The sequence below is a fragment of the Maylandia zebra genome, linkage group LG5 (genome assembly GCF_041146795.1).
Source record: "Maylandia zebra isolate NMK-2024a linkage group LG5, Mzebra_GT3a, whole genome shotgun sequence".
Taxonomy (NCBI): domain Eukaryota; kingdom Metazoa; phylum Chordata; class Actinopteri; order Cichliformes; family Cichlidae; genus Maylandia; species Maylandia zebra.
This window is the reverse complement of record NC_135171.1, coordinates 9597924-9609850: the sequence shown is the minus strand read 5'-3', so window position 1 is coordinate 9609850 and position 11927 is coordinate 9597924. Positions and strand designations below refer to the sequence as shown.

General features: G+C 45.0%; 1 protein-coding gene across 1 annotated transcript in view; it reads left to right on the top strand.

Moving 5' to 3' along the window:
• Nucleotides 1–2574: 2574 nt before the first annotated feature.
• Nucleotides 2575–11927, top strand: part of LOC112434812 (uncharacterized) — a 14973-nt gene continuing 5620 nt past the window's right edge. The window contains exons 1-7 of the mRNA XM_076884451.1: nucleotides 2575–2664; nucleotides 2769–2966; nucleotides 3055–3141; nucleotides 3300–3398; nucleotides 3601–3755; nucleotides 3875–4003; nucleotides 4231–4359. Of these exons, the coding sequence (XP_076740566.1) occupies nucleotides 2598–2664; nucleotides 2769–2966; nucleotides 3055–3141; nucleotides 3300–3398; nucleotides 3601–3755; nucleotides 3875–4003; nucleotides 4231–4359 (864 nt within the window). The 5' untranslated portion in view covers nucleotides 2575–2597. The remainder of the gene's footprint in view (nucleotides 2665–2768; nucleotides 2967–3054; nucleotides 3142–3299; nucleotides 3399–3600; nucleotides 3756–3874; nucleotides 4004–4230; nucleotides 4360–11927) is intronic.

Genomic DNA, 11927 nt, shown 5'->3' with positions numbered 1-11927 from the left:
GCTAACTGCTTAGATTGTACGTCTTCACCTCAGTCTGAGAGAGTGTTGCAGCAGCATACTGGAGATGAAGCGGTCCCTGGTCCAAGTTCTCATCAAAACAGCACAATGTTAACGTTAGCAAACGCTAACGCTATCACAGCTAGCTCCACTCCGAGAAACGCTGTTCAGGGTAAGTAATGATGTTACTGCTTGGTTAGTCTGTCTGCCAAAAAATGAGCTTTTTAATCAGTTCAGTCACAAATATTTTATACTGTTTTTATCATAGCAAAGAACTTAATAAATTAGGTAAGAGAAGATAATCGTCTTCTGGGTTAATGTCTGTATCACTATTTACATTGTTGTAGGTAATAGTTAAATCATGACGTTTTAAAGTGTCTTATTTTCTCTGCTAATATGGAAGTCAAGTAATCTATGTGAATGAAAATAAAGCAATTCTAGTTCAATGTAGTGATTTTGTAAGCGGGTATAATACTTGCAAATTAAGTAGCAATTAATCTAAGCTTTTAGAATGTTTTCTATAATATTGGTTTTCCCTTTTTAAAGCTGAAGTCGCAAGACTGTTTGCCCCTTACAGAGTGAGGCCTTCCTCAGCGCCACTTTCATCTCTGACCTCGCATTCTTCCAAGAAAGCATGCCGCTCCATTTACACACACCTTCTTCTGTTTACATGATCATATGTCAGACACAGTGCCAGCTAAAGCAGTCAAATTTGACCTAGCAGCAGCTGGACTTGGAGAGAAACGGATTTCATTCCAAGGTGATGCTACATGTCATTTGTTAATATTTCAAGATTCAGTTTAACTACATTTTTACTCTTATATGTACCATTTTTGTAGTAATGTACAGCAAGTAATGTGTTTTACAGGAAGGGATGATGACCCAGAAGTGGTCAAGGCAAAGATTGAGGATACCTTCCCTCAGCTGAAAGACACAGGAGGGTTTGAACTGCTGAGAATCTCGGGTACAACATGAAGCCGTAACCTGTGCACAATCCCAAGCCCAGACACTGGATATACAGTGCGATATCTCCGCAGTCCATTGAGTGGAATTGGACAAGCTTTGATCTATATAAGGCCACTGCAGAAAAGTATTGATTTGGAAGACGTGAGTAATGATTAGGGTCAGAATATGTTATTTGCATGTATTAATAAACTAGTTCAAATGGCTAGCTAAGCTCAACTATGTGTCAAATCAGCTTTAGCTGTCGGCTGGTTAGAAACATGACTGCATATGAGTAATAATGGTTCTGAATGTGTATGTAAGCAATTGTTAGAAAAGGTTTAGAAGGAGATATGTAATTTTGTGTTTACTAGTGGTGTGCGGATCGATACTGAAATATCGATTCTTCCGATACCAGCAATTTATGTTCTAGAATCGATTCTCATATTATAATATCGATATTTTAGTACTCTGGGGTAAATTTGTAGTTTTTCTATTCAAATGAACGCAGTGGAAAGAAACTATACAATTTGGATCGTCTAATTTGGAAGGAACTACTTCCTCTTACGCCTTTCATAGTCATATGCGAAATACGGCTGTATAAATGTGTCGCAGCCCCTGGCGTGCACACTCACAACAATGGCTGAGTGCAAACAGAGTCCTGTGTGGACACGTTGTTGTGGCAACACCACTGACCTCGTCAAACACCTCGGAGTAAATCACATCACAGAATATGATAAGCTTATGTTGAGGCGAACTGAAGAGGAGGACAGGGACAGGTGCTGCTAGGGCGAGACAGACATCTCTCGCAGAGTCCTTTAGTGCTGCAGGCAGGCAACATGTTCAAATGGCGCACAACGTCAGTTTTTTTTATTTCTATATGATTATTCTGCATTATTAAGCAATAAAAACAAGTTGTCTGATGTCCTCTAATCATTATGAAGCAATATGGTTATGTTATTATTACAATTACATAATACAATTATATATTGTATTATGAAATGCAATGAAACATTACGTTTTTGTACAGAGTATCGGTATCGGATCAGTATCGCTGATACCACCCTGAATTTTACTTGGTATCGGATCGGAAAGGAAATCAGTGGTATCGCACATCACTAGTGTTTACAATTTGTTTCTGCTTCTCACGTTGGCAAATGCGATTGCAGAACTGTCAAAATATCTTTTATCACAGTATGCACCAATTGTATATATATTTTTTTATCTCCATATTCTCTGTAGAGCCTGACAACCCTCCAGCAACAAGGACCCCCCACAAAATGCCTGAATTGTGACATTAACATTCCTTTAAATAAAATGAAAAACCACATCACTAAATGCACAAGGTAAGGAACATCTTTGATTTTCTATATATTTTAGTATATAGTGTGGAAACTAAGTAAGTCCACTTTGTATATATTGGTGATGGATGCTGAAATCTCTGCCAATCCCTCTCACAGTTCATTGAGTGGTGCTGAACCTCAGTCTGTTACTGAAAGTCAGGCTAGGCAGACTCGTAGTACAACAGCAAGGTCAGAGGTCCCATTCTGTAGCAACAGTGATGCCTGGAATCTGTCCTGCGGGGTAGAGGAACCAGATAGTATCATCTTGGAATCTCCACCATAACCTCAGCAAGAGCAGAGCAATCGTCAGGTGATATGGTGGTAGTGCAGGAAGATGCATCTCATCAAGATGAGGAAAAGTCACTTCTATGGGAAAAACCAGGTAGTGACAGGAATTAAGTTAGGAAGATACCAGACAAATGGCAAAAAATACATATATTTTATTTCTTTTGATTCATGTGATCCATACAAATGTGTACCTTTCAGAGTGGAAATGTGAACAAGATGCAACCAGAGCAGCCTGGCTCTACAAGTCCAAGTTACTTTCAAAGTATGAGACCAGAAAGGCAGTAGTCCTGCAAATGGACTTGCGGGAAAGTATTGTGGATCAACAGACATCACTTATCTCCCTCTACAAAGCTCCAAAGGTAGAGTGGGCGGGCCCTGTCAGCTGCAAACTGGAAGGTATTTTTTCTGTATTGTGAAAACATTAGAAATCCAGTGACTGACTAATCCGAAACTTCACAAGTTTTTTTCTTCTTCTTACTTTTAGGGGATGTTGCTGTTGGAGAAGGGGTGAAGAGATTCTTCTTCTCAAAGGCAGTTTCTCTAGTACAGTCTGGTTTGCATTTGAATTTTGGTATGTATGAAACTAGACTGGGCACATGTATAGTGGATTAAATAAGAGAATATTTATTCATGTAAAGAAAATGTATTTGTTATGTAAATGAGTTAATTGTGTTAAAATTACTGCCTGGATTTCTCATACTCACCATAACCTAGATGTACTCTTTTCAGGGAACACAGATCTTACAAGACTGTTTGACGGTGAGCCAGAACACTTGACTCCGTCCACTTCTCAGACCTTGCTTGAGAGTGACATGTTTTTGGTGGCAGGTAAGAAAGTTATGTACAGAAATAAGAGGAATAGTAATTTAAAATAATTCATGTGCAGCACTAAAGTAAAAAGCATTACTTGTGTTACATTATCCTAACTGTAACCATAAAGATGAAAACTAGATTGAATACAGTTACAAAACTGTTTGTCTTTACCCCCATGCAATGTTAGGCTAAGTGAATTTATTATGTTTGATCTTAGGAAGAATAATGGGACATTCATTCATTCATGGTGGACCGTGTGTGTCTGGTATAAGTCCTGCAATCATCCATGTCCTTTTTGGTGGCTCACCTGAAACAGCTACAGTTCAGATTGAGGATTGCCCTGATATTGATATCCGCAGCACTATTCAGCTGGTTTGCATTTTTGTACCATTATTTTAAAGAATTACTATTTCACTAAATATTAAATTTAGAGACAAGATTGAATAGCCATCAGTACCTACTACTGACTAATTTATTTCCCTCTGTCCTAGCTTGATGGCACTGCTGAATTAACAGAACTGGAACGAAGAAATGTTCTCGAGCTAGCCCTGGCTTGGGACCTGCCAGGTGTCACACAAACCAATAGAAAGTGGCTGTATGAACGTCTGCTATTCCACGCTGTGAGTACGGACTTACTCTCCCCAATAAATGTAAATTTTAAATAGAAAAGCAAATCAAACCTTTGGATGTGAATAAGTACATTTTTCATATACATTAAAGAAATCTCTTTGGAGGCCATTTGAAATGCTTTATCAGTACAGTGGATGTTCTTTAAGTATTTAACATTTAAAGTGTCTTTTACTTTATGGACTCACACTTCAGTTTTGGTTTGGTCTCACTGTTGTAGGTCATAACACGAACAAGCCGTCAAGTCAAGCAGCTGAGGAAATGGCTTAAGGAGACCATGGTATGGCCGCTTCTGACAGAAAGATCAGACATCATTCCAAGGGAATCAGAGACTGCTCCCTGTTGTAAGGTAAAGTCAGGTCACATCTTTTAACATCTGAATAGTAAAGGTATTTGGTTAATTTATGAAGGATGAACATTAATTGTTAACACAAAACATCAATATACTATTTTGTATGCTTGGGCTAGTCGAACAGCTGGGTTACATTTAATAAAAATACACCTAATGTTGCTGACGCTCTTAAGACTACAAGATAAGTAAAGATATAAAATGACAAATTAAGCTTATTTTATCTTGTAGCATTTAAGAGAAAAAATTAACCAAGGTGAACTATTTTATGCAGTCTATTCTACACTCAACAAAAATATAAACGCAACACCTTTGTTACTGCTCCCATTCCCCATGTCTCACAGCAAAATGCCACAGATGCCACAAGCAATTAGGGAGCGTGCAATTGGCATGCTGACAGCAGGAATGTCAACCAGATCTGTCGCCCGTGCATTGAATGTTCATTTCTCAACCATAAGCCGTCTCCACAGGCGTTTCAGAGAATATGGCAGCACATCCAACCGGCCTCACAACCGCAGACCTCGTGTAACCACACCAGCCCAGGACCTCCACATCCAGCAGGTTCACCTCCAAGATCGTCTGAGACCAGCCACCCAGACAGCTGCTGGAACAATTGGTTTGCACAACCAAACAATTTCTGCACAAACTGTCAGAAACCGTCTCAGGGACGCTCAACTACATGCCCGTTGTCCTCATCGGGGTCTTGACCTGACTCCAGCTCGTCGCCGTAACAGACTTGTGTGGGCAAATGCTCACATTCGATGGCGTCTGGCACGTTGGAGAGGTGTGCGCTTCACGGATGAATCATGGTTCACATTGTTCAGGGCAGATGGCAGCTGAGAATGTCCCAGTTCTTGCATGGCCAGCATACTCACCGGACATGTCACCCATTGAGCATGTTCGGGATGTGCTTGACCGGCGTATACGACAGCGTGTACCAGTTCCCACGAATATCCAACAACCTCGCACAGCCATTGAAGTGGAGTGGACCAACATTCCACAGGCCACAATTGACAATCTGATAGACTCCATGCGACGATGTGTTGCACTGCATGAGGCAAATGGTGGTCACACCAGATACTGACCGGTTCTGGGTCCCCAGACCCCCAATAGCGCAAAAAACTGCACATTCCAGGGTGGCCTTTTGTTGTGGGCAGTCTGAGGTACACCTGTGCACTACTCATGATGTCAGATCAGCATCCTGATGTGGCACACCTGTGAGGTGGGATGGATTATCTCAATATGGCAGATGTGCCCACTACCACACATTTGGACTGATTTGTGACCACTGTTTGGGAGGGATGGTTATATTGTGTATCTGGAATGAATTTTAGGTCTCTACGTCCATCCCATGGGGAATGGGAGCAGTAACAAAGGTGTTGCGTTTATATTTTTGTTGAGTGTATATATATATATATATATATATATATATGTATATGTATATGTTAGGGGTGCAACGATACTCGTATCGATATTGAACCGTTCGATACAGTGCTTTCGGTTCGGTACCCATATGTATCGAACAATACAAAATAAAATTTTAAATTATTTTATCAACTTTCCTTCTGACGATGCTGTCTGTGTTGAGCGCTCAGTGGATCTGCGCTCGACAGTGCAGCCTAGGCGGAGTAGTCGAACGCAGATTCACTGAGCGCAGGGCAAGCTAGCGAGACAGAAGTTAAGCTCTTCTTGCAACATGGCAAATTGAACCTCCCCCACCCTCATTTAGATCTGGCGTTTGGAACTATTTTGGTTTTCATGTGAGGTATGACCCTGAAGGTAAGCGCGTCATGGACTAAAGTAAAACAGTATGTTGGATGTGCCACGCAAAGCTCAATTACATGGGTGGGAGCTAGTGTGTTAGCGCAGTTAGCTCGTTAACGTGTTGGCCGTCCAGCCCCATGCACGGGCGATCCGTGGTAGCTCGTTAACGGAGATTTGCCAACGTCATTTCAACGAGATTTACGCTGACAGCACTAGTGGGAACACAACAAATATGACTGCACATTTACACCGACATCATCCTAGTGCAAAGACAAGTGGAAGCAGACAAAAACAACAAGCACGCATGCTACAAACTTTACCCGAGTCATTTAGACAGCCGTTAGCACATGATTCTTCTTATGGGGACCTGATATGTTTAATATGCTGCTGAGAATATAGCCCAGAAGAAGCGTATAGTATAGCTTTTATTTTGGAAAGAGCCATTTCTCTGTAATAAACTCTCTTTTCCAAAGATGAGTGATTCCTCAATCAGATACAGGGCTCGCAAAATCGCCTGCCCGACGTCCCGGGGCTAGCAATTTTTCCAGTCGGGCTACCAAAATCTATCTCTGCCCTGCCCGTCGGGCTATCGTAGGAAGGAAAAATATATGTCAATGGTTTTGCATTCTTTCGGAAATGTAGCTGGCTAATTATGTCATTGGCATCGGTGAGCCACTGCTAATATGTGACATATTGAAATTGCGTTTGAATTTGCGCTTGTTTTTTGCTTTCACTTTGCAATCGCGCGAACTGTGTATTGGTGAGTGATGATAATTTGCGCACCAATTCCTCTGACATCGTCTTATCAATTGTTAGCTTACTATGCAAACATGACAAGTGAAATCTCCCGCAGCAAGCTTAAACATGTGAGAGGTTGATCGCGCAGAGAATCGCTGAGCGTTATGTGAGTGCGTGTGTAAAAGCAGCAGGATATATATTGTAGCGGGTCAGGGCTGTTCGGGGTTCTGTTTGTACAGTTATGTTTTGTTTATGTTGCCATAGTGACGGGTGACGCCCTCTCGCTGCGACGGTGTGTCCTTCCGGGGTCAGAGTGCGCCCTGTGTGTTGTTGTTGTTGTTGCTGTGCGGTTGCCGCGCTGAGCAGTTAGCTAGCGGCAGTGTTCTTCTGCAGATGTCAATAAACGGCTGTGCTCCCTGGCTAGCTCACGGGAAGCAAGACCAAACGATACCTCCGTCTCCTCCTTGTCTGAGCTCGCCACATTGGTGTCAGAAGTGGGATGATGGTGGCACCCCATGTTCTGACCCGAGTGACTTTTCCCCCGCCGGTCGTGATCGGCCGGTGCGCCAAAAGAAGGCACCTGGACATTTGCAGGACTTTGTGTGGGGTAATGGGGTCGTCGGGGACGACTGACCCCTTAGGTGGGGGCTATGTAGCGGGTCAGGGCTGTTCGGGGTTCTGTTTGTACAGTTATGTTTTGTTTATGTTGCCATAGTGACGGGTGACGCCCTCTCGCTGCGACAGTGTGTCCTTCCGGGGTCAGAGGGCGCCCTGTGTGTTGTTGTTGTTGTTGCTGTGCTGTTGCCGCGCTGAGCAGTTAGCTAGCGGCAGTGTTCTTCTGCAGATGTCAATAAACGGCTGTGCTCCCTGGCTAGCTCACGGGAAGCAAGACCAAACGATACCTCCGTCTCCTCCTTGTCTGAGCTCGCCACATTGGTGTCAGAAGTGGGATGATGGTGGCATCCCATGTTCTGACCCGAGTGACTTTCCCCCCCTCCGGTCGTGACCGGCCGGTGCGCCAAAAGAAGGCACCTGGACATTTGCAGGACTTTGTGTGGGGTAATGGGGTCGTCGGGGACGACTGACCCCTTAGGTGGGGGCTATGTAGCGGGTCAGGGCTGTTCGGGGTTCTGTTTGTACAGTTATGTTTTGTTTATGTTGCCATAGTGACGGGTGACGCCCTCTCGCTGCGACGGTGTGTCCTTCCGGGGTCAGAGGGCGCCCTGTGTGTTGTTGTTGTTGTTGCTGTGCTGTTGCCGCGCTGAGCAGTTAGCTAGTGGCAGTGTTCTTCTGCAGATGTCAATAAACGGCTGTGCTCCCTGGCTAGCTCACGGGAAGCGAGACCAAACGATACCTCCGTCTCCTCCTTGTCTGAGCTCGCCACAATATTTTAGTTCTGCTGAGCCAAGTAAGACAGGTCAGGGTGAAGAAGTGACAGCCAAAGAAAAGCTTACCACAAAACGGAAAAGTTATGACAAATCAGACTATAAGGCAAAAAGAAAGTGCAGCTTTATGGTTTCATGGACAAAAGAATTTCTGTGGCTGCAATATGACAAGTGAAATAACCAGGGCTGCACATAAGTGGTCCGCAGGTGCGCATTCGCTGTCAAAATAAAAAACGGGCACAAGATAAGAAGTTGCAACGCGTGTTTGCATACATAAGATTTTCAGGAGGAGGACAGACATTTGTTTAGAACTCTTAAAGATGTCGAAGAAGCAAGCTCCTTTAAGCAATTACTGTGATGTTCCTCCACCTCCAAAGTAATGTCAGAAGGAGTCCGAACCACAAAAGAAGCACGTATTCTCGGAAAAGTAGTTGCAGGAGGCGAGCTGGCTTCAAACAAATGATGAACGCACAGAGATGTGGTGCGGAATGTGCCGTGAAAATTTAATAAATGACAAATTAAAAAGGCATGAACATTTTTTTTGTATCGAAAAAATATCGAACCGTGACACCAAAGTATCGAACCGAACCGAACCGTGAATTTTGTGTATTGTTGCACCCCTAGTATATGTGTATATGTATATATATATGTATATATATATATATATATGTATGTGTATAAAAAAAAAAAAACACCCAGCACGCCCCTGCGGGCGGTTTATCCTTCAAGCTCGGGTCCTCTACCAGAGGCCTGGGAGCTTGAGGGTCCTGCGCAGTATCTTAGCTGTTCCCAGGACTGCGCTCTTCTGGACAGAGATCTCCGATGTTGTTCCCGGGGATCTGCTGGAGCCACTCGCCTAGCTTGGGAGTCACCGCACCTAGTGCTCCGATTACCACGGGGCCCACCGTTACCTTCACCCTCCACATCCTCTCGAGCTCTTCTCTGAGCCCTTGGTATTTCTCCAGCTTCTCGTGTTCCTTCTTCCTGATATTGCTGTCATTGGGAACCGCTACATCGATCACTACGGCCGTCTTCTTCTGTTTGTCTACCACCACTATGTCCGGTTGGTTAGCCACCACCATTTTGTCCGTCTGTATCTGGAAGTCCCACAGGATCTTAGCTCGGTCATTCTCCACCACCCTTGGGGGCATCTCCCATTTTGACCTCGGGACTTCTAGGTTATACTCGGCACAGATGTTCCTGTACACTATGCCGGCCACTTGGTTATGGCGTTCCATGTATGCCTTGCCTGCTAGCATCTTGCACCCTGCTGTTATGTGCTGGATTGTCTCTGGGGCATCTTTACACAGCCTGCACCTGGGGTCTTGCCTGGTGTGATAGACCCCAGCCTCTATGGATCTTGTACTCAGAGCTTGTTCTTGTGCTGCCATGATTAGTGCCTCTGTGCTGTCTTTCAGTCCAGCTTTGTCCAGCCACTGGTAGGATTTCTGGATATCAGCCACCTCCTCTATCTGCCGGTGGTACATACCGTGCAGGGGCCTGTCCTTCCATGATGGTTCCTCGTCTCCCTCCTCTTTCTTGGGTTTCTGCTGCCTGAGGTATTCACTGAGCACTCGGTCAGTTGGGGCCATCTTCCCAATGTATTCTTGGATGTTCCTTGTCTCATCCTGGACTGTGGTGCTGACACTCACCAGTCCCCGGCCCCCTTCCTTCCGCTTAGCGTACAGCCTCAGGGTGCTGGACTTGGGGTGAAACCCTCCATGCATGGTCAGGAGCTTTCTTGTCTTTATGTCAGTGGTTTCTATCTCCTCCTTTGGCCAGCTTATTACCCCAGCAGGGTATCTGATCACGGGCAGGGCGTATGTGTTGATGGCCCGGATCTTGTTCTTACCATTCAGCTGACTCCTCAGGACTTGCCTGACCCTCTGCAGGTACTTGGTGGTTGCAGCTTTTCTAGCGGCCTCTTCATGGTTCCCATTTGCCTGCGGGATCCCCAGGTACTTGTAACTGTCCTCTATGTCTGCAATGTTGCCTTCTGGTAGTTCAATCCCCTCAGTTCTGACTACCTTCCCTCTCTTTGTTACCATCCGACTACACTTCTCCAGTCCGAACGACATTCCAATGTCATTGCTGTATAGCCTGGTAGTGTGGATCAGTGAATCGATGTCTCGTTCACTCTTGGCATACAGCTTGATGTCATCCATGTACAGGAGGTGGCTGACAACTGCTCCGTTCCGTAGTCGGTATCCGTAGCCAGTCTTGTTAATGATCTCACTGAGGGGGTTCAGGCCTATGCAGAACAGCAGTGGGGACAGAGCATCTCCTTGGTAGATCCCGCACTTGATGGTAACTTGTGCTATGGGCTTGGAGTTGGCCTCTAGTGTTGTACGCCACATCCCCATTGAGTTCCTGATGAAGGCTCTTAGGGTCCCATTGATCTTGTACAATTCTAGGCATTCCAGTATCCAGCTGTGGGGCATTGAGTCATAGGCCTTCTTGTAATCAATCCAGGCAGTGCACAGGTTGGTCAGTCTGGTCTTGCAGTCTCGGCTGATTGTTCTGTCTACCAGTAGCTGGTGTTTTGCACCTCTGGTATTCTTGCCAATTCCTTTCTGTGTCCCGCTCATGTATTGACCCATGTGCCTGTTCATCTTAGCCGATATGATACCTGACAGGAGCTTCCATGTAGTACTGAGGCAGGTTATTGGTCGGTAGTTGGAGGGGACCGGTCCCTTCTTGGGGTCCTTGGGGATCAGGACCGTCCGGCCTTCAGTTAGCCATTCCGGGTGTCTTTCGTTAACTAGCAGCTGGTTCATTTGTGCTGCCAGACGCTCGTGGAGTGCAGTCAGCTTCTTCAGCCAGTAGGCGTGAACCATGTCGGGCCCTGGTGCTGTCCAACTCTTCATACTGGAGACCCTTTCTTGGATATCTGCCACTGTGATGGTTACTGGACCCTGTTCAGGGAGGTCGCTGTGGTCTGCCCTCAGATCCTCTAGCCACTGAGCATTGCCGTTATGGGTTGCATCCTTCTCCCATATGCTCTTCCAGTATTGCTCCGTCTCCAGCCTTGGTGGTGCTGTTCTCTTATTGTTCCCTTGCCACTGAGAGTACACCTTTGCTGGTTCTGTGGAGAACAGCTGGTTTATTCTCCTGCCTTCTATCTCTCTGGTGTACCTCCTCAAGCGGCTGGCCAAGGCTGTGAGTCTTTGCTTGGCAGTTTCCAAGGCCTCAGGTATGGACAACTTGCTGTATTTCTTAGGCACCTTATTTGTCGCACCTTTCTGCAACTCCGTTAGTTGGCTAACCTCCCTCCGTGCTACTTTGATCTTGCCCTCTAGCCTCCTTCTCCATGGAGGGTACTGCCCCTTGTGGCTGTTCAACTTGTAGCCAAGCATCTCACTGATCACTGTTGCCGTATTGTAGATCAGCTTGTTAGTGTCGGTAATCGTGGTTGTAGGTATTGCCCGTAGTGCTGCATTAACATCATCTAGCAGACCTTCTGAGGGTACTTCACGTAATCTTGGTAACCGGCTACGGGGGATCCAGGTTTCAAGCTTGGCCATGATCCTATTTTTCAGGTCAGTTCCTCTCGCACTCAAGTATATATATATATATATATATATACACACACATATATATATATATATATATATATATATATATATATATATATGTGTGTGTGTGTATATATATATACATGGAAGGACAGGCCCCTGCACG